Genomic DNA, 23,520 nt, shown 5'->3' with positions numbered 1-23,520 from the left:
AGCCTAGGAAGCGATGTATTCTTCGCTCGACAGTCGGGTAAGGAGGCGCATGCGCGATAGGAAGTTGTACCGTAATGTGCAGTGTAGTAGGGGGCAATGGGGAAGCGCATGAAGTATTTTAAAATAAGGACAGTGACAGGGACTGAGAAGTATGGGATCGGCTGCAGTAACATGGGGGAGCTCAGAAAGAAAGGCTGTGCCAAGTTCAAGGTACAGCACTGTGTGTATGTAATGTGTGTATGTGTATAATGTGTGTATATATGTATTACATGCGTATGTGTAGTGTATAATGTGTGTATATATGTGTTACATGCGTATGTGTAGTGTATAATGTGTTTGTATGTATTACATGCGTATGTGTAGTGTATAATGTGTGTATATATGTGTTACATGCGTATGTGTAGTGTATAATGTGTTTGTATGTATTACATGTGTGTGTAGTGTATAATGTGTGTATATATGTATTAGATATGTGTGTGATATATCTATAATATATATGTATATTCCTGTTTGTGTAATAGTATTACAGGTCGTTATGTATTCTGTGTGTTTATATATATACTAGCTGAAGAGCCCGGCGTTGCCCGGGCATAGTAAATATCTGTGGTTAGTTATAGCACCTCACTCCTCTCATTTTCCCAATCACATCTTTCATTTTCCCCCTCATTTCTCTCATTTTCTCCCTCACTCCTCTCATTCCCCCCTAACACTTGTCATTTCAACCTCACATCTGTCATTTTCCGATCACTCCACTATTTTCCCTCACTCCTCTCATTTTGCACTCACACCTTTTCATTTTCACCTCAGTATATACATGTTTGTCATCTCCCTTATATATAGTATACACCTGTATGTCATCTCCTGTATATAGTATATACCTGTATGTCATCTCCCCTGTATATATAATATACCTGCTGTGTGTCATCTCCCCTGTATATAGTATATACCTGTATGTCATCTCCTCCTATATATAGTATATACCTGTATGTCTTCTCCTCCTGTATATAGTATATATCTGTATGTCATCTCCCCTGTATATATATAATATACCTGCTGTGTGTCATCTCCCCTGTATATAGTATATACCTGTATGTCATCTCCTCCTATATATAGTATATACCTGTATGTCTTCTCCTCCTGTATATAGTATATATCTGTATGTCATCTCCCCTGTATATATAATATACCTGCTGTGTGTCATCTCCCCTGTATATAGTATATACCTGTATGTCATCTCCTCCTATATATAGTATATACCTGTATGTCATCTCCTTCTATATATAGTATATACCTGTATGTCATCTCCCCTGTATATATAATATACCTGCTGTATGTCATCTCCCCTGTATATAGTATATACCTGTATGTCATCTCCTCCTATATATATATATATATACCTGTATGTCATCTCCTTCTATATATAGTATATACATGTATGTCATCTCCTCCTGTATATAGTATATACCTGTGTGTCATCTCCCCTGTATATAGTATATATCTGTGTGTCATCTCCTCCTGTATATAGTATGCGCGTGGCGAGTTTTGAGTGGCGACTTTTGTGTTTAGACTTTTATGTGGCGAGGTTGGTGTATTTGTGGTGAAATGTGTGCTGAGGGTAATATGTGTTCAAGCACATGGTAGTGTGTGGCGCATTTTGTGTGTGTGTTCATATCCCCGTGTGTGGTGAGTATCCCATGTCGGGGCCCCACCTTAGCAACTGTACGGTATATACTCTTTGGCACCATCGCTCTCATTCTTTAAGTCCCCCTTGTTCACATCTGGCAGCTGTCAATTTGCCTCCAACACTTTTCCTTTCACTTTTTCCCCATTATGTAGATAGGGGAAAAATTGTTTGGTGAATTGGAACGTGCGGGGTTAAAATTTCGCCTCACAATATAGCCTATGACGCTCTCAGGGTCCAGACGTGTGACTGTGCAAAATTTTGTGGCTGTAGCTGCGACGGTGCAGATGCCAATCCCGGACATACACACACACACATACACACACACACACACACACATTCAGCTTTATATAGTAGACTAGATGGTGGCCCGATTCTAACGCATCGGGTATTCTAGAATATGCATGTCCTCGTAGTATATTGCCCAGCCACGTAGTATATTGCCCAGCCACGTACTATATTGCCCAGCCACGTAGTATATTGCCCAGCCACGTAGTATATTGCCCAGTCACGTAGTATATTGCCCAGCCACGTAGTATATTGCCCAACCACGTAGTATATTGCCCAACCACGTAGTATATTGCCCAGCCACGTAGTATATTGCCCAGTCACGTAGTATATTGCCCAGCCACGTAGCATATTGCCCAGCCACGTAGCATATTGCCCAGCCACGTAGCATATTGCCCAGCCACGTAGCATATTGCCCAGCCACGTAGCATATTGCCCAGTCACGTAGCATATTGCCCAGTCACGTAGTATATTGCCCAGTCACGTAGTATATTGCCCAGTCACGTAGTATATTGCCCAGCCACGTAGTATATTGCCCAGCCACGTAGTATATTGCCCAGCCACGTAGCATATTGCCCAGCCACGTAGCATATTGCCCAGCCACGTAGCATATTGCCCAGGCACGTAGCATATTGCCCAGCCACGTAGTATATTGCCCAGCCACGTAGTATGTTGCCCAGCCACGTAGTATATTGCCCAGCCCACGTAGTATATTGCCCAGCCCACGTAGTATATTGCCCAGCCACGTAGTATATTGCCCAGTCACGTAGTATATTGCCCAGCCACGTAGCATATTGCCCAGCCACGTAGCATATTGCCCAGTCACGTAGTATATTGCCCAGCCACGTAGTATATTGCCCAGCCACGTAGTATATTGCCCAGCCACGTAGTATATTGCCCAGTCACGTAGTATATTGCCCAGCGACGTAGCATATTGCCCAGCCACGTAGCATATTGCCCAGCCACGTAGCATATTGCCCAGCCACGTAGTATATTGCCCAGCACAGAGCCACGTAGTATAGAGACTTAAAAAAAAAAAAAACATATACTCACCTTCCGAAGGCCCGTTGGAAGTCCTGCTATACTCACCATCCGCCGCCTTTCCCGCTCCTCGCCACGCTCCCGGGATCGCTCCATTGCAAGCGGCAGCTTCTGGTCCCAGGGCTGGTGTGAGCAGGACCTATGATGACGTCACAGCAGGTCCTTGTCGCACACAAGTGCTGGGACGGGAGCGGAAGCTAGTGCTTGCAATGGCACGGTCCCAGGAGCGTCGCGAGGAGCAGGAAAGGCGGCGGAGTGTTATGGCTGGCAATCAGGCAACACAGCGTGCAGTAATGAGCGCACATACAGAGATCTGGCAATAACCAAAAACAATAGGACGAGCTCTGAGACGTGGAATCTCTGTAGACTGCAGTACCTGATCTATCCTCACACAACTATAAGCAGCAGTGGATTGCGCCTATCACTACCTATGCAACTCGGCACTGCCTGAGGAGCTGACTAGCCTGAAGATAGAAATACAAGCCTGACTTACCTCAGAGAAATACCCCAAAGGAATAGGCAGCCCCCCACATATAATGACTGTTAGCAAGATGAAAAGACAAACGTAGGAATGAAATAGATTCAGCAAAGTGAGGCCCGATATTCTAGACAGAGCGAGGATAGCAAAGAGAACTATGCAGTCTACAAAAAACCCTAAAACGAAAACCACGCAAAGGGGCAAAAAGACCCACCGTGCCGAACTAACAGCACGGCGGTGCACCCCTTTGCTTCTCAGAGCTTCCAGCAAAAGTTAATAGCAAGCTGGACAGAAAAAACAGAAAACAAACTAGAAGCACTTATCTAGCAGAGCAGCAGGCCCAAGGAAAGATGCAGTAGCTCAGATCCAACACTGGAACATTGACAAGGAGCAAGGAAGACAGACTCAGGTGGAGCTAAATAGCAAGGCAGCCAACGAGCTCACCAAAACACCTGAGGGAGGAAGCCCAGAGACTGCAATACCACTTGTGACCACAGAAGTGAACTCAGCCACAGAATTCACAACAGTACCCCCCCCTTGAGGAGGGGTCACCGAACCCTCACCAGAACCCCCAGGCCGACCAGGATGAGCCACATGAAAGGCACGAACAAGATCTGGGGCATGGACATCAGAGGCAAAAACCCAGGAATTATCTTCCTGAGCATAACCCTTCCATTTGACCAGATACTGGAGTTTCCGTCTAGAGACACGAGAATCCAAAATCTTCTCCACAATATACTCCAATTCCCCCTCCACCAAAACAGGGGCAGGAGGCTCCACAGATGGAACCATAGGTGCCACGTATCTCCTCAACAACGACCTATGGAATACATTATGTATGGAAAAGGAGTCTGGGAGGGTCAGACGAAAAGACACCGGATTGAGAATCTCAGAAATCCTATACGGACCAATAAAACGAGGTTTAAATTTAGGAGAGGAAACCTTCATAGGAATATGACGAGAAGATAACCAAACCAGATCCCCAACACGAAGTCGGGGTCCCACACGGCGTCTGCGATTAGCGAAAAGCTGAGCCTTCTCCTGGGACAAGGTCAAATTGTCCACTACCTGAGTCCAGATCTGCTGCAACCTGTCCACCACAGAATCCACACCAGGACAGTCCGAAGACTCAACCTGTCCTGAAGAGAAACGAGGATGGAACCCAGAATTGCAGAAAAATGGAGAGACCAAGGTAGCCGAGCTGGCCCGATTATTAAGGGCGAACTCAGCCAACGGCAAAAATGACACCCAATCATCCTGGTCAGCGGAAACAAAACATCTCAGATATGTTTCCAAGGTCTGATTGGTTCGTTCGGTCTGGCCATTAGTCTGAGGATGGAAGGCCGAGGAGAAAGATAGGTCAATGCCCATCCTACCACAAAAGGCTCGCCAGAACCTCGAGACAAACTGGGAACCTCTGTCAGAAACAATATTCTCAGGAATGCCATGTAAACGAACCACATGCTGGAAGAACAAAGGCACCAAATCAGAGGAGGAAGGCAATTTAACCAAGGGCACCAGATGGACCATTTTAGAAAAGCGATCACAGACCACCCAAATGACCGACATTTTTTGAGAAACGGGAAGGTCAGAAATGAAATCCATCGAAATATGTGTCCAAGGCCTCTTCGGGACCGGCAAGGGCAAAAGCAACCCACTGGCACGTGAACAGCAGGGCTTAGCCCTAGCACAAATTCCACAGGACTGCACAAAAGCACGCACATCCCGTGACAGAGATGGCCACCAGAAGGATCTAGCAACCAACTCCCTGGTACCAAAGATTCCTGGATGACCGGCCAGCACCGAACAATGAAGTTCAGAGATAACTTTACTAGTCCACCTATCAGGGACGAACAGTTTCTCGGCCGGACAACGATCAGGTTTATTAGCCTGAAATTTCTGCAACACTCTCCGCAAATCAGGGGAGATGGCAGACACAATGACTCCTTCCTTGAGGATACTCGCCGGCTCAGATAACCCCGGAGAGTCGGGCACAAAACTCCTAGACAGAGCATCCGCCTTCACATTTTTAGAGCCCGGAAGGTATGAAATCACAAAATCAAAACGAGCAAAAAATAACGACCAACGGGCCTGTCTAGGATTCAAGCGCTTGGCAGACTCAAGATAAGTAAGGTTCTTATGATCAGTCAAAACCACCACGCGATGCTTAGCACCCTCAAGCCAATGACGCCACTCCTCGAATGCCCACTTCATGGCCAGCAACTCTCGGTTGCCCACATCATAATTACGCTCAGCAGCAGAAAATTTCCTGGAAAAGAAAGCACATGGTTTGAGCACTGAGCAACCAGAACCTCTCTGTGACAAAACCGCCCCTGCACCAATCTCAGAAGCATCAACCTCGACCTGGAACGGAAGAGAAACATCAGGTTGACACAACACAGGGGCACAGCAAAAACGACGCTTCAACTCCTGAAAAGCTTCCACGGCAGCAGAAGACCAATTAACCAAATCAGCACCCTTCTTGGTCAAATCGGTCAATGGTCTGGCAATGCTAGAAAAATTACAGATGAAGCGACGATAAAAATTAGCAAAGCCCAGGAATTTCTGCAGACTTTTTAGAGATGTCGGCTGAGTCCAATCCTGGATGGCCTGAACCTTAACCGGATCCATCTCGATAGTAGAAGGGGAAAAGATGAACCCCAAAAATGAAACTTTCTGCACACCGAAGAGACACTTTGATCCCTTCACGAACAAGGAATTAGCACGCAGTACCTGGAAAACCATTCTGACTTGCTTCACATGAGACTCCCAATCATCTGAGAAGATCAAAATGTCATCCAAGTAAACAATCAAGAATTTATCCAGATACTCACGGAAAATGTCATGCATAAAAGACTGAAAAACAGATGGAGCATTGGCAAGTCCGAACGGCATCACCAAATACTCAAAATGACCCTCGGGCGTATTAAATGCCGTTTTCCATTCATCTCCCTGCCTGATTCTCACCAGATTATACGCACCACGAAGATCAATCTTAGTAAACCAACTAGCCCCCTTAATCCGAGCAAACAAGTCAGAAATCAATGGCAAGGGATACTGAAACTTAACAGTGATCTTATTAAGAAGGCGGTAATCAATACACGGTCTTAGCGAACCATCCTTCTTGGCTACAAAAAAGAACCCTGCTCCCAATGGTGACGACGATGGGCGAATATGTCCCTTCTCCAGGGACTCCTTCACATAACTGCGCATAGCGGTGTGTTCAGGTACGGACAAATTAAATAAACGACCCTTAGGGAATTTACTACCAGGAATCAAATCGATAGCACAATCACAATTCCTATGCGGAGGTAGGGCATCAGACTTGGACTCTTCAAATACATCCTGAAAGTCCGACAAGAACTCTGGGATGTCAGAAGGAATGGATGACGAAATAGACAAAAATGGAACATCACCATGTACTCCCTGACAACCCCAGCTGGTTACCGACATAGAGTTCCAATCCAATACTGGATTATGGGTTTGTAGCCATGGCAACCCCAACACGACCACATCATGCAAATTATGCAGTACCAGAAAGCGAATAACTTCCTGATGTGCAGGAGCCATGCACATGGTCAGCTGGGCCCAGTACTGAGGCTTATTCTTGGCCAAAGGTGTAGCATCAATTCCTCTCAACGGAATAGGACACCGCAAAGGCTCCAAGAAAAATCCACAACGTTTAGCACAATCCAAATCCATCAGATTCAGGGCAGCGCCCGAATCCACAAACGCCATGACAGAATACGATGACAAAGAGCACATTAAGGTAATGGACAAAAGGAATTTGGACTGTACAGTACCAATAACGGCAGAGCTATCGAACCGCCTAGTGCGTTTAGGACAATTAGAAATAGCATGAGTAGAATCACCACAATAGAAACACAGTCTGTTCAGACGTCTGTGTTCTTGCCGTTCTACTTTAGTCATAGTCCTGTCGCACTGCATAGGCTCAGGTTTACTCTCAGACAATACCGCCAGATGGTGCACAGATTTACGCTCGCGCAAGCGACGACCGATCTGAATGGCCAAGGACATAGACTCATTCAAACCAGCAGGCATAGGAAATCCCACCATTACATCCTTAAGAGCTTCAGAGAGACCCTTTCTGAACAAAGCCGCTAGTGCAGATTCATTCCACAGAGTGAGTACTGACCACTTCCTAAATTTCTGACAATATACTTCTACATCATCCTGACCCTGGCATAAAGCCAGCAGATTTTTCTCAGCCTGATCCACTGAATTAGGCTCATCGTAAAGCAATCCCAGCGCCTGGAAAAATGCATCAACATTACTCAATGCAGAATCTCCTGGTGCAAGAGAAAACGCCCAGTCCTGTGGGTCGCCGCGCAAAAAAGAAATAATAATCAAAACCTGTTGAATAGGATTACCAGAAGAATGAGGTTTCAAGGCCAAAAATAGCTTACAATTATTTCTGAAGCTCAGGAACTTAGTTCTGTCACCAAAAAACAAATCAGGAATCGGAATTCTTGGTTCTAGCATCGATTTCTGATCAATAGTATCTTGAATCTTTTGTACATTTACAACGAGATTATCCATTGAGGAGCACAGAGCCTGAATATCCATGTCCACAGCTGTGTCCTGAAGCACTCTAATGTCTAGGGGAAAAAAAAGACTGAAGACAGAGCTAAGAAAAAAAAATGCTGTCAGGATTTCTTTTTTCCCTCTATTGGGAATCATTGGTGGGGCTCCTTGTACTGTTATGGCTGGCAATCAGGCAACACAGTGTGCAGTAATCAGCGCACATACAGAGATCTGGCAATAACCAAAAACAATAGGACGAGCTCTGAGACGTGGAATCTCTGTAGACTGCAGTACCTGATCTATCCTCACACAACTATAAGCAGCAGTGGATTGCGCCTATCACTACCTATGCAACTCGGCACTGCCTGAGGAGCTGACTAGCCTGAAGATAGAAATACAAGCCTGACTTACCTCAGAGAAATACCCCAAAGGAATAGGCAGCCCCCCACATATAATGACTGTTAGCAAGATGAAAAGACAAACGTAGGAATGAAATAGATTCAGCAAAGTGAGGCCCGATATTCTAGACAGAGCGAGGATAGCAAAGAGAACTATGCAGTCTACAAAAAACCCTAAAACGAAAACCACGCAAAGGGGCAAAAAGACCCACCGTGCCGAACTAACAGCACGGCGGTGCACCCCTTTGCTTCTCAGAGCTTCCAGCAAAAGTTAATAGCAAGCTGGACAGAAAAAACAGAAAACAAACTAGAAGCACTTATCTAGCAGAGCAGCAGGCCCAAGGAAAGATGCAGTAGCTCAGATCCAACACTGGAACATTGACAAGGAGCAAGGAAGACAGACTCAGGTGGAGCTAAATAGCAAGGCAGCCAACGAGCTCACCAAAACACCTGAGGGAGGAAGCCCAGAGACTGCAATACCACTTGTGACCACAGAAGTGAACTCAGCCACAGAATTCACAACAGCGGAGGGTGAGTATAAGCAGCATCAGTAGTAAATAGTTGGGGACACACAGGGTTAATAGCATCAGTAACGGAGTGCGTTACACCGCGGGCCGTTACCGCTGCCATTAACCCTGTGTGAGCGGTGAGTGGAGGGGATTACGGAGCGGGCGCCGGGCAGTGAGTGCAGGGGAGTAGGGGAGGGACTAATCGGACTGTGCCCGTCGCTGATTGGTCGCGGCAGCCATGACAGGCAGCTGCCGAGACCAATCAGCGAATGAATAACCATGACAGTAGGACGGACAGACAGAAGTGACCCTTAGACAATTATATATATATAGATTATGTTGTGCATGTAATGTGTGTATGTTTAGTATATCTGTATAATCTGTGTATGTATTATATATCTATAATATGTGTGTATTTGCATATGTATTATATGTGTGTTTATGTTGTGTATGCATTATATATGTGTCTGTGGATTATATTTCTATAATGTGTGTATATGTATGTATAATGTGTGTATATATGTCTTGTCATGTGTGAATTGTGCATATTTGTAAAGTATGTTTTACATGTGTGTTTATGTTGTGCATGTATTATATATGTGTGTATATCAGCTCTGTAACTCTCGGTGGGGTTGTTTCTGCAGCACTTGCATGGATCTCTTTATACCCCATGTGCCGCAGGTGCATATAATATATATATATATATATATATATATATATATATATATATATATATATATATATATATATATATATATTTATTACAGTTTTCAGCATATTTACAATTTATACCTGTTGTGCGCTTGGAGGAATAGACTGGGAGAATCTAAGACTCGCTTCTTAAAATTCCCATATCCACGGCTGAGTACCCCTGTACCTCACTCCTTTCCTGCTCTCTTGTGTTACCCACGGTTTAGCCCCGGCACAACCCCTTTAACATAGATAAACCCTGTCATCTATCTCAGTCCATAAATCAAGGCTGGAATCCCATGCTGACTGTGTTGGGGTCTGCACACTATGGCCCTTGCTGTGGGGACCTACTACCCCCATCGTGCTCTGATGACACTCAGCCCCAATTCCTCATTGTTGTTTCCTCGTGTTGGCTTATTGGCGGTGCACAGATTGAGATCTCGGCTCGTCATGCGCTGACTCCGCCAGGAGATCAATGTGCGCAGTGGGGACTCCGCGCCTTCCTCCTATCTCAGGGGTCACAGCATCACCCCATTCCTGCCGCCGGCTTCCTGCAGCAGGGACCCCACTCCGCTCCACCGCCGCCCTCTTGTAACCTACATTCAGACTATAAGACGCACCCCTATTTGAGAGAATAAAGTGCATCTTATAGTCCGAAAAATATGGTAATTTACTTAAAAAAAGCACTCCCATCTAATTATTTATTCATTAAAGGGAACTTGTCATGTGAAAAACCCTATTAATCAGCAGATATGGGGTGAATCCGCAGGTTAATAGATTTGTGAACCTGCCCAGCTCCTAGGGTGTGAATGTTTCATATGGGCGTTCATTACAAACGGGAATGTTTTATAGCACATTTCTTTTCCTGATTTACAAATTCACTAATTTCTGACTTTTTTTTATCTTACTTGTAGCTGCCCCCTAAGACCACCCGGGTGTGTTTGTATGAAGACGGCACAGAATTAAGTGATGAATACCTGATGAGTCTCGCAGATCACACAGAGCTGGTCCTACTTTCTCCTGGACAGACTTGGCCGGGACGTGAGTATTTTACTTTTGCAGATGCTTAGGCTATGTCCCCCCCCCCTCCCCAGCTGACGGGTGCTGGGGGGGACAGCGAACGGCTTCTGGGTGTGTGGGGAGGTACGGCAGGCAGCTCCCGGGTGCGGTGATGGGGCGGATGGCTTCTCTGAGGGGGGTTATATGGGAAGGCTGACCTCAGGCATGATGTTAGTAACGAGTCTGTACCAATTATTAGCATTCATGCTTCATACGATTGCCCCGGCGTGCAGCAGTACCTCTTACGCTGTACAATCCCTTTAAGGGTACGTCCACATGCTTCTTCATTGATATATATATTTTGCTGATATAGGCATCGTGACGGACTTTCACCGCTTTCTAAATGCAATTCACATGGGACAGCCAGAATTTATTGAAGCAGCTAGAAAGATCCAGAGTGACGGACAGGATCCACAGATGAGGAAGATTATTCAGGACATCGTCCAGAACCTGGATGACAATGCTGAGGCAGAAGAGCGGGACGATGACGAGGCTTGGTTTCAAGGTTTGTTGCCGTTTTCTCAACGTAAAGTGGTTGGCGTGCCACAGATCTTGGTGTCACACGGCTAGGATACACCACCAATGGTAGAAACATGGCGCTGATTGCTGGGTGGGGTTGGCAGGAAAATGATGGGCCATTATGATTAGCCAACTCCAGGTCAAAGTAGCCCATCACTTACCTATCACCCATTGATCTGCGCGGGGCACATTCTGGCCCCATAGATCATAGTGCAAGGGTTAAGGTGTATTTCGTAGGAGAACGTTCTGATTAAAGCCGCCTGCAGAGGACATCGGACATGCATGTCCTTAGTCACCTATGAAACGCAAAAGGTTTTGTCCCCCCTCACCCTTCCCATCTCTTTTCATTTTTTGTTAATTACGTCCTATTTGTATCTTAATCCTTGATATGGATCAATACCTTCTTCTATTTTTATACTTCTTTTTTCCGGTGCTGGATTTTCTCCTATTTTTATTTTTTGGTGGCTCTACGGCCGATGCTGGACCAGCGGCTTTTTCCGTGCATGGCTCCTGTAGTCCGGTATTGATGACAACTATGGTAAGCTGACATATTTTTGTTTTTCTTGCTATCAGCTTGATATTCTCACCTGATGTCCGTAACAACCCATCCAATCCACAGAGGTAAAGAAATCCAACCGTAGATGTCCATAAGTTGTGTGTAATAATGAGAAATAACAAATGGGAAAAAGAATTGAACACGCTTACTGAAATTCAAGCAATTGTTCTTACAAAAGCCTTTGTTCAAGATGCCTCCTGTGTGGAGAAACTAGTCGCAGGCATTGCTTAGGTGTGATTTTGGCCCATTCATCCACACAAATACTCTTCAAATCCTGAAGGTCCCATGGGCTCCTTCTATGAACTCTAAGCTTTAGTTCCTTCCATACATTTTCTAATGGATTCAGGTCCGGTGATCAGCTCGTTCATTCTAGCAGCTTTATTTTCTTTCTCTGAAACCAAATGAGAGTTACTTTCCCTGGCTGTGTGTTTGGGATAACTGTCTTGCTGAAATGTCCACCCTCTTTTTATCTTCATCATCCTCGTAGATGGCAGCAGATTTCTATCAAGAATGTCTTGGTACATTTGTCCATGCATCTTTCCTTCAATTACATGAAGTTTGATAGTGTCATATGTTGAAAAACAGACTACACAATGGTGTTCGGATTTCCAAACTTCACTGTTGATATCGTTTTTGGGGTGATGCCTTTTGGCCTCACAAAAGTTCAAGTTTCGTCTCATCTGACCAGACTATATTCTCCCAGTATTTCACAGGCTTGTCGAAATGTTGTTGAGCAAACTTCAAAGAAACTTGAACATGCTTTTTGTTCAACAATAGAGTCTTGCATGGTGAGCGTGCAATAAAGGTGCATTACTTATTGTTTTCTTTGAAACAATTTTGCTGATTCCATGTCTTTTTGTAGCTCTCCACAGGTGGTCCTTGGCTCTTGGACAACTCTTCTGATAATTCTCTTCACTCCTCTGTCTAAAATCTTGTGGGGAGCACTTGGTCGTGGATGGTTTATGTGTAAATATTGGTCTTTCCACTTCTGGATTATGGCTTCCAACATTGTTCACTGAAACCTTATGTAGTTTAGAAATTCTTCTGTAACCAAGGCCATCAATATGTTTTGCAACAATAAGGTTGCGAAGGTCTTGAGACAGCTCACTGGTTTTACCCGTCATGAGATGTTTCTTGTGGGATTTTGCTAATGAGACACCTTTTAATAGACCATCAGTTGAACCAAGTGATATTTTTCACTAAGTGGCAGGATTGCTTTCTAAATACTTATAGATTTCAGTTGGTGTAATGACTTTACATGGATTTTTGCACCAGCTCTTTCTTCATGTGTTGAATACTTTTTCCCTGTGTCATTTTTTCAGTATTACACATAATTTATGGACATATGGTTTGATGTCTTTATCTGGGTGGATTGGATGGGTTGTTACCAACATCTAGTGAGAACTTCATGTCAATAGCACCTTTAGAAATATGTTTACTTAGAAAATGGCTGAAGTGTACAATACTTATTTCACCCGCTGCATACCATCACAAGGCCCTCCCAAGTGATAGCGGTAGATCTCCAGTTGCCTACTCCTGTCTTAGAGTAAATGAAGGTGTGTGTAAAGGAAAGCTGTATACCTCACGCCTTGGAATTTCGCCACAGTAAACAGATACGGGGCAGCACCTCTGTAATGCATTGGGATTGTTTGCTCACAGCCCTGTGGGTTTTCTCCTTTTTTTCCTAGGAGTAGAGAAGCGATTCAAGAACAAGTCCAGTTACATGAGGGAAAGCTGCAAGAGAAGAATCCGCAGTTACATTACGGAGGTAAATAAGTAGCCTTACAGTCAAGATACTTTACTGTCAAGGAGTTTTCCAATAAGACAAAAGGACAACCATCTATTGAGGTCCACAACCCTCCTCCTCCGACTATACAGCCGTCATGGACGGGAGCCCTTCCCCACCCGGAGAGCTTCTGTAGAGAACATCTCTCGCACTGCAGAACTTCGCATGACCAGATACTTCATGAAGACACCTTGATTTCGGAGGGTGCTTAGTAATAATATGAGGCTGCAAGGCAGCTTTGTAGGTATTGGCAAATCCCTGAGCCTACGTGTAAGAGTCTGCTCCCTGGAGAATGATCCGCATACAACGCCTCGTGGCCAATAATTCTAAGGCTACGTTCACATTTGCGTTGTTGGGCGCAGCGACGCAACCAACAACGCATGTACACAGCGCAGCGTTTTGCGACGCATGCGTTGTCATAAGATCCTACAGATCAGGAATTTCAGCGCAGGGAAAACGCTACAAGTAGCGTCCTCTGCGCCCTGTCTTGTGCGTCTATATGACGCATGCGTCGTAAAACGCAGTACAACGCATACCGGCGCATGTCCATGCGCCCCCCATGTTAAAGATAGGGGCGCATGACGTATGCGTCGACGCTGCGCCCAATAACGCAAATGTGAACGTAGCCTAATGGTGGCTCCTAGTAGCTGCCGACGCCGGTACGTCAGGAACACCGAGCAAAGCTGCAAAATCTTATTCATCATTCAGAAACTTGTGAAATCAAAAGATCCACTGATGGGCAGTAAATCAGGGAGGGCGATGTGGAGGTAAAGAGTAGCAATCCTTTATGTCCTGTTATTTTAGGTTCAGAACTTTAACGTCGATCGAGCGGTGAAAGACGAATATGAGGAGCTCGTCCAGACCATGCACAATGCTCTCAGCGCTGTGGACTTCAATGGAAGTTACTTCGATAGAAGCGAGGTGGAGGCCACCCGTCTTTGTACTGCACACGGATGGTTTTCGTGCCAAGTAAGACCCCCATCAGCTGTGTAGAATGAGGCAAGATTGAACATTCTTGCCAATTATTCTGGGTATGTAAATACATGGGGAAGCAAATGATCCCCTAACGGCCATCAGGTCCTGGACATATTAGACTGATATGTGCACCAAGTCCAAGTTTATTGGAAAAAGTGATAATTTGGTGACCAACCACTGGGACCTGCACCGATTGCCACTTTTATTTTCTTTCCTAGAATGATCTGTTGATAATAACTACCATTACTTGTATTGTGATGCTGCTCAGCTTTTGTGTGTCACTTGTATCTGCATTTCTGTCCTGTAGGGAGCCTTTGACCAGAGCGACTGCCTTTCCAATCATTCCATCAATCCCTACAGCAACCAGGAGAGCAGAATTTTATTCAGTTCTTGGAACCTGGACCACGTGTAAGAACCTAGAAAAATGTGGTAACTAATAGCGCCTTTCCACATCATTCAGTCACTTGATATTATACCACTATTTCATTACAGCTCCTGAATGGTGGAACTAGGAACAATGTTAAAGGTTACATCCGGGACTTTCTGAAAAACAAAAAATGTGCCTAAGCACTAACAGGCCAGTAGTTGTTACCTTCGTGCCTGTTGTGCTTCCCCATCACAGTCCTCTCCTGCTGGAGATTCAGCTGCCTTTGCTGACGTCACGTTGACAGAGCAGACGCCTCTTTTCTGCTCTGCTTTGTTGACAGGATGAAACTTCCGACGTCATTCTGATTGACAGCCGGGAGATGGCTGTCAATCAGAATGATGTCCCAAGTCCAGCCCTGTCCTGTCAACAGAACAGAGCAGAAAAGAAAGCAGCTGAACCTCCGGCAGGAGCGGTATGTGCTGATGGAGAATGGCGCCAAGCACAACAAGCAGGAAGGTAACAACTACTGGCTTTTTAAGTGCTTAGGCGTGTTTTTTGTTTTTCAGAAAGTCCCGGATATACCCTTTAATATACATATAATTAGAATTTAGAGCGGGGCATGTAAAAGGCACTAGAACTCTATAATATGCCTCAAAACGAAAAAAAAAAATGAATACAAAAATGAAAAAATATTTTATTAAACACGGAGTGAACAAACAAAATTAAAAATATTTAAAAGGTAGAAAATATAACGGTCTCCACGAGACAATAAAAGTGGAGATTCAACCGTAATCCAAAAATACAAATGCTATTAACAATAGTAGTATCGGGTAGATGGAAAATGAGCCAAATAGAAATAAAGAAAAAATGAAACATATATTGACTGTGATGCACCAAGAAAACACACAGAATAACTAAAATACAAGAGATAGCAAAGCAATCAAAGTGTAAAATAGAAATACTAAGTCCTCAAGACGTGTTACCAAATGGTACTACCAGAAAGAATATAGGGTAAATGGATAAGGTATGAGCCCCATGCGTTTCACCAACTAAGATGACTTAATCAGGGGTGCTAATTACATGTACATATACGTAAGCACTTAGGAAATAAAGAAAACCTGCATTACACTCATAGGCACCTTTAAGAGAACCACAGAGGTGATACATGCTGTCCAAAACATGGGCAGCAGGTACCCGACACTGGGTCTTTCATTTCAGCCAGATATGCCTGTAGCGTTTCTATGAAAGCAAATATTTAAAAGGCATACGGGGACTAGATGTCTTATAGGAGTAGTTGGAGAGACCGGTACTCGATGGCTTTTCTCCACCCTATTTCTCTTGACTGTTAGGTCTTTCCCTAATCACACACTAAGGCCGGGATCACACATGCGAGAAACACGTCCGTGTCTCGCATGTGAAATCCAAGCTCTGGCGCCGGCACTCCAGAGCGGAGCGTGCGGCTCCATGTGTTGCTATGCGGCCGCATGCTCCGTTCCACAGTGCCGGCGCCAGAGCTTGGTTTTCACATGCGAGACACGGACGTGTTTCTCGCATGTGTGATCCCGGCATTAGGAAGAGACCTGTCACTCAAGAGAAGCGAGGCTGGGGGCTGCTAGGTACCGGCCGCATGAACAAGTCACCCGAGCGGCATGGTCCATGGCCAATGATAATGGAGCCGGTGTCAGATACATGCTGCATGTGGTTTGAACATCAGCTATCAAGTTTCCTTTTTATTGCAGTTTTGCGTCAAAAAGGAAAGTTTTGTGGAAATCATGTTTGTGGCTAAATGTAAGACCCAAGTAGAGTTGTACAACACCTTGTAATTAGGGATTAGTGTACCCATGGAAGTTTTGGTTCGGTACCCGACCCAAACTTTTAAATTCGGGTTCGCTCATCTCTACTCGTAATTATAAATGTTTGGGATCAGTACATCCTAAGAGCAAATATTCTGGATGAAATATTCCACAATTCAATGGTCTGTTCAGTTCTGTAGAACCACGGGGGTTTCAGGATGTTACATCTCGACTATGGATCCTTTAATTTATTGGTATTTGGCCTAAAGAACATTCATCTCCCAGTAACAGATAATGAAGTAGTGCCCGCATTCAATTTCTAGCAAGTTAACTTTTTTTTTTTATTTTTTATAAGGATCGAAAAGAAACGAACCATCCTCCCTTGTCTTAACGAAGCTGTGAACAAAAGTAAAGGGAGACAAATCAACTGGAAATATTTCTTTGATCTCTTGTTCACTACTAAAAATTTGAAACTGGTTTCCATTGTATGCCATAAGAAAACGGCTCACAAACTGGAATGTGACGAGGACATGGTTTACACTGAAGTACCTGCTAAGAGGCTCAAGACCTGAAAGAAATTCAAGACTAAAGTTTTGTCCCTTTTTCATTCTCCTCCTCACCACTGCAATTTTTTGGGTGCTGATGTTTATTTTATATAATTTTAATTTTTGTGTGGCAGCTATCTACTAACAGGCCTACATATTATCGAGAACGTCGAGGATATGGATTTCAGCCAACAGTGACGTGGATGGCATCCATGTGATGTTCTTTCACATCACTGGACTATTCATTAAAATGAGTTTTTATGCTTGAGGACATATGTAAAACAACCAAGGGCTATAATGTGACTATTTTGTTGAAAAAACAGAGCACAGATACAAGGCAAAGGTTCGATCGGGGCCTCAGTCAATTTTTATTTATTTATTTTATCTGAAATTTCCCAGTGCTCTTAGATGCTCATGTATAGCTCTTACCATGTGACAGATACAGTGACTGCCGCCCGCTCTGTCAGCAGCTCTACAAACTTGCTAGTTGAGATTACAACCCCCGACTCCTTCTGCCTTTCCTTAGTACACGCCTAGACATGATTTGTATCAGTGCCAAGGCTGCTGCGATCACAGGCCAGTGCCAAGGCTGCTGCGATCACAGGCCAGTGCCAAGGCTGCTGCGATCACAGGCCAGTGCCAAGGCTGCTGCGATCACAGGCCAGTGCCAAGGCTGCTGCGATCACAGATCAGTGCCAAGGCTGCTGCGATCACAGGCCAGTGCCAAGGCTGCTGCGATCACAGGCCAGTGCCAAGGCTGCTGCGATCACAGGCCAGTGCCAAGGCTGCTGCGATCACAGATCAGTGCCAAGGCTGCTGCGATCACAGGCCAGTGCCAAGGCTGCTGCGATCACAGGCCAGTGCCAAGGCTGCTGCGATCACAGGCCAGTGCCATGGCTGCTGCGATCACAGGCCAGTGCCAAGGCTGCTGCGATCACAGATCAGTGCCAAGGCTGCTGCGATCACAGATCAGTGCCAAGGCTGCTGCGATCACAGGCCAGTGCCAAGGCTGCTGCGATCACAGGCCAGTGCCAAGGCTGCTGCGATCACAGGCCAGTGCCAAGGCTGCTGCGATCACAGGTCAGTGCCAAGGCTGCTGCGATCACAGGCCAGTGCCAAGGCTGCTGCGATCACAGGCCAGTGCCAAGGCTGCTGCGATCACAGGTCAGTGCCAAGGCTGCTGCGATCACAGGTCAGTGCCAAGGCTGCTGCGATCAAAGATCAGTGCCAAGGCTGCTGCGATCACAGGCCAGTGCCAAGGCTGCTGCGATCACAGGCCAGTGCCAAGGCTGCTGCGATCACAGGCCAGTGCCAAGGCTGCTGCGATCACAGGCCAGTGCAAAGGCTGCTGCGATCACAGGTCAGTGCCAAGGCTGCTGCGATCACAGGCCAGTGCCAAGGCTGCTGCGATCACAGGCCAGTGCCAAGGCTGCTGCGATCACAGGTCAGTGCCAAGGCTGCTGCGATCACAGGTCAGTGCCAAGGCTGCTGCGATCAAAGATCAGTGCCAAGGCTGCTGCGATCACAGATCAGTGCCAAGGCTGCTGCACCCAGAGGCCAGTGCCAAGGCTGCTGTAATCACATTTTCTAAAACCCATACAGTCTCCATTTTTTGGTATCTGGGGCTTCGTGAGGGCTTATTTTTTGCACCCTGAGCTGACCATTTTGGGGTAGATATGATGCTTTGATCGCCTCTTATTGCAATATTGCGGCGACCAAAAAAATGTTATTCTGGTGTTTCGATTTTTTTTTCTTGTTACACCATTTACTGATCAGATTAATTTACTTTATATTTTGATAGATCGGACATTTCTGAACGCAGCGATACCAAATGTGTTTTTTTTTAAATTTTATTTTGAATGGGAATACAAGAAGGTGATTAACTTGCATTTTAATTTATATTTTTCTTTTTTACTAGCTTCAGTAGTCCACGTAGGAGACTTGAAGCTGCGATCGTCTGATCGCATGTGCTACATATATCAGTGCTTCAGCCCTGCTATGTGTAGAATAAATCATGATCTGCTTTGAACGCTGGTCACAGGCCGGCGTTCATAGTTATTTTCGCTATCTATTTGCTTTTGCAGCAGACATCCGCTCGGAGTAAGAATCAGACAAGTCTTTTTTTGCTCCTTATTGTAATGAATTAAAGTGACAAAGCACAGAACTATTAGTATTTAATCCTAGATTATAATCATGAATTGACGCTCTCAGGTTGATATTTTAAGATTTTTTTTTTTAAGTGAATTTCTAGAGGCGCACATATACCTCATTTTCTAGCCATTGTAGGCAGAATAATAGCACATGCACTGATGATTTTTACTTTTTTTTGTCTCAAAGTAGTGTCAGAATAAACTTTTTCTGTAACCTGGTGTTGATCTTGTCATACAGTATTAAAGAATGTTTAATGTCGTATAAGGGGGTATTCAGCTGATGATATTCCGTGTTTACACGTAGCATAAATATTGTGATTTTATCTATCTGCACCAAAATAAGTAATAATCTCTGAATAAGGCATTTTTTTCTGGATTTTCCTCTTTATTTGAAGAGTTTTTTTATGCATTTTTTTTTTAAAGGAAAGTCTTAGTTGTTTAGCAGTAACAGGATTTTTCGGAACCCATGACCGCATCATGAAAGAGGGGATCTGCCCTTCATGGACAAGCAACCTACAGGCTAAAAAGGGCAGCACCTCCCAGCATCAGTTGGATTACGAAGCACGAGAGGATCTTCAATGGACACCAAAATGTTATCAGCGCCACATGTCACAACTTAAAATGTGAACTTATAACACTAGCAAAAGAAGTGCTTACCCACACGTAACGGGAGGTAATATAAGGGTGCTGGTTATGGGCTCTGAAAAACACATATTACTTACCAGTAATGTCTTTTTTCGGAACCCATGACATATCCAACGAGAGAGGTGATCCACCCTTCAAGGACAGGAAACCTTCAACATAAAAAGGGCGGTTTCTCTCTCCACATTGGTTGGTTTAACCCCTTCCCGACCTTTGACGCATACGCTGCGTCATGAAAGTCGGTGCCATTCCGACCCATGACGCAGCATATGCGTCATGGAAAGATCGCGTCCCTGCAGATCGGGTGAAAGGGTTAACTCCCATTTCACCCGATCTGCAGGGACAGGGGGAGTGGTAGTTTAGCCCAGGGGGGGTGGCTTCACCCCCTCGTGGCTACGATCGCTCTGATTGGCTGTTGAAAGTGAAACTGCCAATCAGAGCGATTTGTAATATTTCACCTAAAAAAAATGGTGAAATATTACAATCCAGCCATGCCCGATGCTGCAATATCATCGGCCATGGCTGGACACACTAATGTGCACCCACCCCACCCCTCCGATCGCCCCCCCAGCCCCCTGATCTGTGGTCTGCTCCCCTCGGTCCTGTGCTCCGCTCCCCCGTCCTCCTGCCCGCTCCCCCCGTGCTCCAATCACACCCCCCGTGCTCCAATCAAACCCCCCCGCACTCCGATCCCCCCCCCGCACAGCGATTCCCCCCCCCCGTGCTCCGATCCACCCGCCCGCACAGCGATCCCCCACTCCGTGCTCCAATCCACCCCCCCGTGTTCCGATCCATTCCCCGTGCCCTGATCTCCCCCCCCCCCTTATACTTACCTAGCCTCCCGGGGACCGTCCGTCTTCTTTCCTGGGCGCCGCCATCTTCCAAAATGGCGGGCGCATGTGCAGTGCGCCCGCCGAATCTGCCGGCCGGCAGATTCGTTCCAGAGTGAATTTTGATCACTGAGATAGGTTATATCTCAGTGATCAAAATAAAAAAAAAAAATAAATGACCCCCCCCCCTTTGTCACCCCCATAGGTAGGGACAATAAAAAAAAATAATTTTTTTTTTTCCACTAAGGTTGGGGTAAGAACTAGGGTTAGGGGTAGGGCTAGGGTTTGGGGTAGGGCTAGGGTTAGGGTTTCGGTATGTGCACACGTATTCTGGTCCTCTGCGGATTTTTCCGCTGCGGATTTGATAAATCCGCAGTGCTAAACCGCTGCGGTTTTATGGCGGATTTACCATGTTTTTTCTGCGCATTTCAATGCGGTTTTACAACAGCGATTTTCTATTTGAGCAGTTGTAAAACCGCTGCGGAATCCGCAGAAAGAAGTGACATGCTGCGGAATGTAAACCGCTGCGTTTCCGTGCAGTTTTTCTGCAGCATGTGTACAGCGATTTTTGTTTCCCATAGGTTTGCATTGAACTGTAAACTCATGGGAAACTGCTGTGGATCCGCAGCGTTTTCCGCAGCGTGTGCACATACCTTTAGAATTAGGCTATGTGCACACGGTGCGGATTGGCTGCTGCGGATCCGCAGCAGAGTTCCATCAGGTTTACAGTACCATGTAAACATATGGAAAGCCAAATCCGCTGTGCCCATGGTGCGGAAAATACCGCGCGGGAACGCTGCGTTGTATTTTCCGCAGCATGTCAATTCTTTGTGCGGATTCCGCAGCGTTTTACACCTGTTCCTCAATAGGAATCCGCAGGTGAAATCCGGACAAAAAACACTGGAAATCCGCGGTAAATCCGCAGGTAAAACGCAGTGCCTTTTACCCGCGGATTTTTCAAAAATGGTGCTGAAAAATCTCATACGAATCCGCAACGTTGGCACATAGCCTTAGGGCTAGGGTTGGGTTGGAATTAGGGTTGTGGTTAGGGGTGTGTTGGGGTTACGGGTGTGTTGGGGTTAGGGTTGTGATTAGGGTTACGGCTACAGTTGGGATAAGGGTTAGGGGTGTGTTGGAGTTAGAATTGAGGGATTTCCACTGTTTAGGCACGTCAGGGGGTCTCCAAACGCAACATGGCGCCACCATTGATTCCAGCCAATCTTGTATTCAAAAAGTCAAATGGTGCTCCCTCACTTCCGAGCCCCGACGTGCACCCAAACAGTGGTTTACCCCCACATATGGGGTACCAGCATAATCAGGACAAACTGCGCAACAATTACTGGGGTCCAATTTCTCCTGTTACCCTTGAGAAAATAAAAAATTGCTTGCTAAAACATCATTTTTGAGGAAAGAAAAATTATTTTTTATTTTCACGGCTCTGCGTTGTAAACGTCTGTGAAGCACTTGGGGGTTCAAAGTGCTCACCACATATCTAGATAAGTTCTTTGGGGGGTCTAGTTTCCAAAATGGGGTCACTTGTGGGGGGTTTCTACTGTTTAGGCACACCAGGGGCTCTGCAAACGCAACGTGACGCCCGCAGACCATTCCATCAAAGTCTGCATTTCAAAAGTCACTACTTCCCTTCTGAGCCCCCACGTGTGCCCAAATAGTGGTTTACCCCCACACATGGGGTATCAGCTTACTCAGGAGAAACTGGACAACAACATTTGTGGTCCAATTTCTCCTGTAACCCTTGGGAAAATAAAAAATTCTGGGCTAAAAAATTATTTTTGAGGAAAGAAAACGTATTTATTATTTTCACTGCTCTGTGTTATGAACTTCTGTGAAGCACTTGGGGGTTCAAAGTGCTCACCTCACATCTAGATAAGTTCCTTTCGGGGTCTAGTTTCCAAAATGGGGTCACTTGTGGGGGGTTTCTACTGTTTAGCCACATCAGGGGCTCTGCAAACGCAACGTGACGCCTGAAGAGCATTCCATCAAAGTCTGCATTTCAAAACGTCACTACTTCACTTCCGAGCCCCAGCATGTGCCTAAACAGTGGTTTACCCCCACATATTGGGTATCAGCGTACTCAGGAGAAACTGGACAACAACTTTTGGGGTCAAATTTCTCCTGTTACCCTTGGGAAAATAAAAAATTGCGGGCTAAAAAATCATTTTTGAGAAAAGAATTTTTTTTTTTTTTTTTTTCATGGCTCTGCGTTATAAACTTCTGTGAAGCACTTGAGGGTTCAAAGTGCTCACCACACATCTAGATTAGTTCCTTTGGGGGTCTAGTTTCCAAAATGGGGTCATATGTGGGGGATCTCTAATGTTTAGGCACACAGGGGCTCTCCAAACGCGACATGGTGTCCGCTAATGATTGGAGCTAATTTTCCATTTAAAAAGCCAAATGGCGTGCCTTCCCTTCTGAGCCCTGCCGTGCGCCCAAACAGTGGTTTACCCCCACATATGGGGTATCAGCGTACTCAGGACAAACTGGACAACAACATTTGGGGTCCAATTTCTCCTATTACCATTGGCAAAATAGGAAATTCCAGGCTAAAAAATCATTTTTGAGAAAAGAAAAATTATTTTTTATTTTCATGGCCCTGCATTATAAACTTCTGTGAAGCACCTGGGGGTTTAAAGTGCTCAGTATGCATCTA

At 45.4% G+C, this 23,520-nt stretch overlaps 1 protein-coding gene across 2 annotated transcripts; it reads left to right on the top strand.

The window, feature by feature from the left end:
- Positions 1–31: 31 nt before the first annotated feature.
- Positions 32–19,645, top strand: DFFB (DNA fragmentation factor subunit beta). Of its 2 annotated transcripts, XR_011315591.1 has the most exons (8): positions 32–210; positions 10,545–10,671; positions 11,003–11,194; positions 13,453–13,532; positions 14,355–14,519; positions 14,833–14,933; positions 17,041–18,394; positions 18,535–19,645. XR_011315591.1 is itself a non-coding variant. In XM_069743081.1 (7 exons), the coding sequence occupies exons 1-7, from the start codon at positions 97–99 to the stop codon at positions 17,255–17,257; spliced, it is 996 nt and encodes a 331-aa protein (XP_069599182.1). In that variant the 5' UTR covers positions 32–96; the 3' UTR covers positions 17,258–19,645. The 2 variants fall into 2 exon arrangements, 1 of the variants encoding a protein (XP_069599182.1); XM_069743081.1 differs by having other exon boundaries at positions 17,041–19,645.
- Positions 19,646–23,520: the final 3,875 nt, after the last annotated feature.

Source organism: Ranitomeya imitator, chromosome 10 (assembly GCF_032444005.1).
Source record: "Ranitomeya imitator isolate aRanImi1 chromosome 10, aRanImi1.pri, whole genome shotgun sequence".
In the NCBI taxonomy this organism is placed as follows: Eukaryota; Metazoa; Chordata; class Amphibia; order Anura; family Dendrobatidae; genus Ranitomeya; species Ranitomeya imitator.
The sequence above is the reverse complement of the archived record's forward strand: the minus strand, read 5'-3'. Positions and strand labels throughout refer to the sequence as shown.

Bases quoted from the DNA above. Each gene is read 5' to 3' on its own strand.
- DFFB (XM_069743081.1), top strand. From the start codon at position 97: ATGGGGAAGCGCATGAAGTATTTTAAAATAAGGACAGTGACAGGGACT. The intron at 211-10,544 runs GTACAGCACTGT...TCTTACTTGTAG, and splicing joins AAGGCTGTGCCAAGTTCAAG to CTGCCCCCTAAGACCACCCG. The intron at 14,520-14,832 runs GTAAGACCCCCA...TCTGTCCTGTAG, and splicing joins ACGGATGGTTTTCGTGCCAA to GGAGCCTTTGACCAGAGCGA.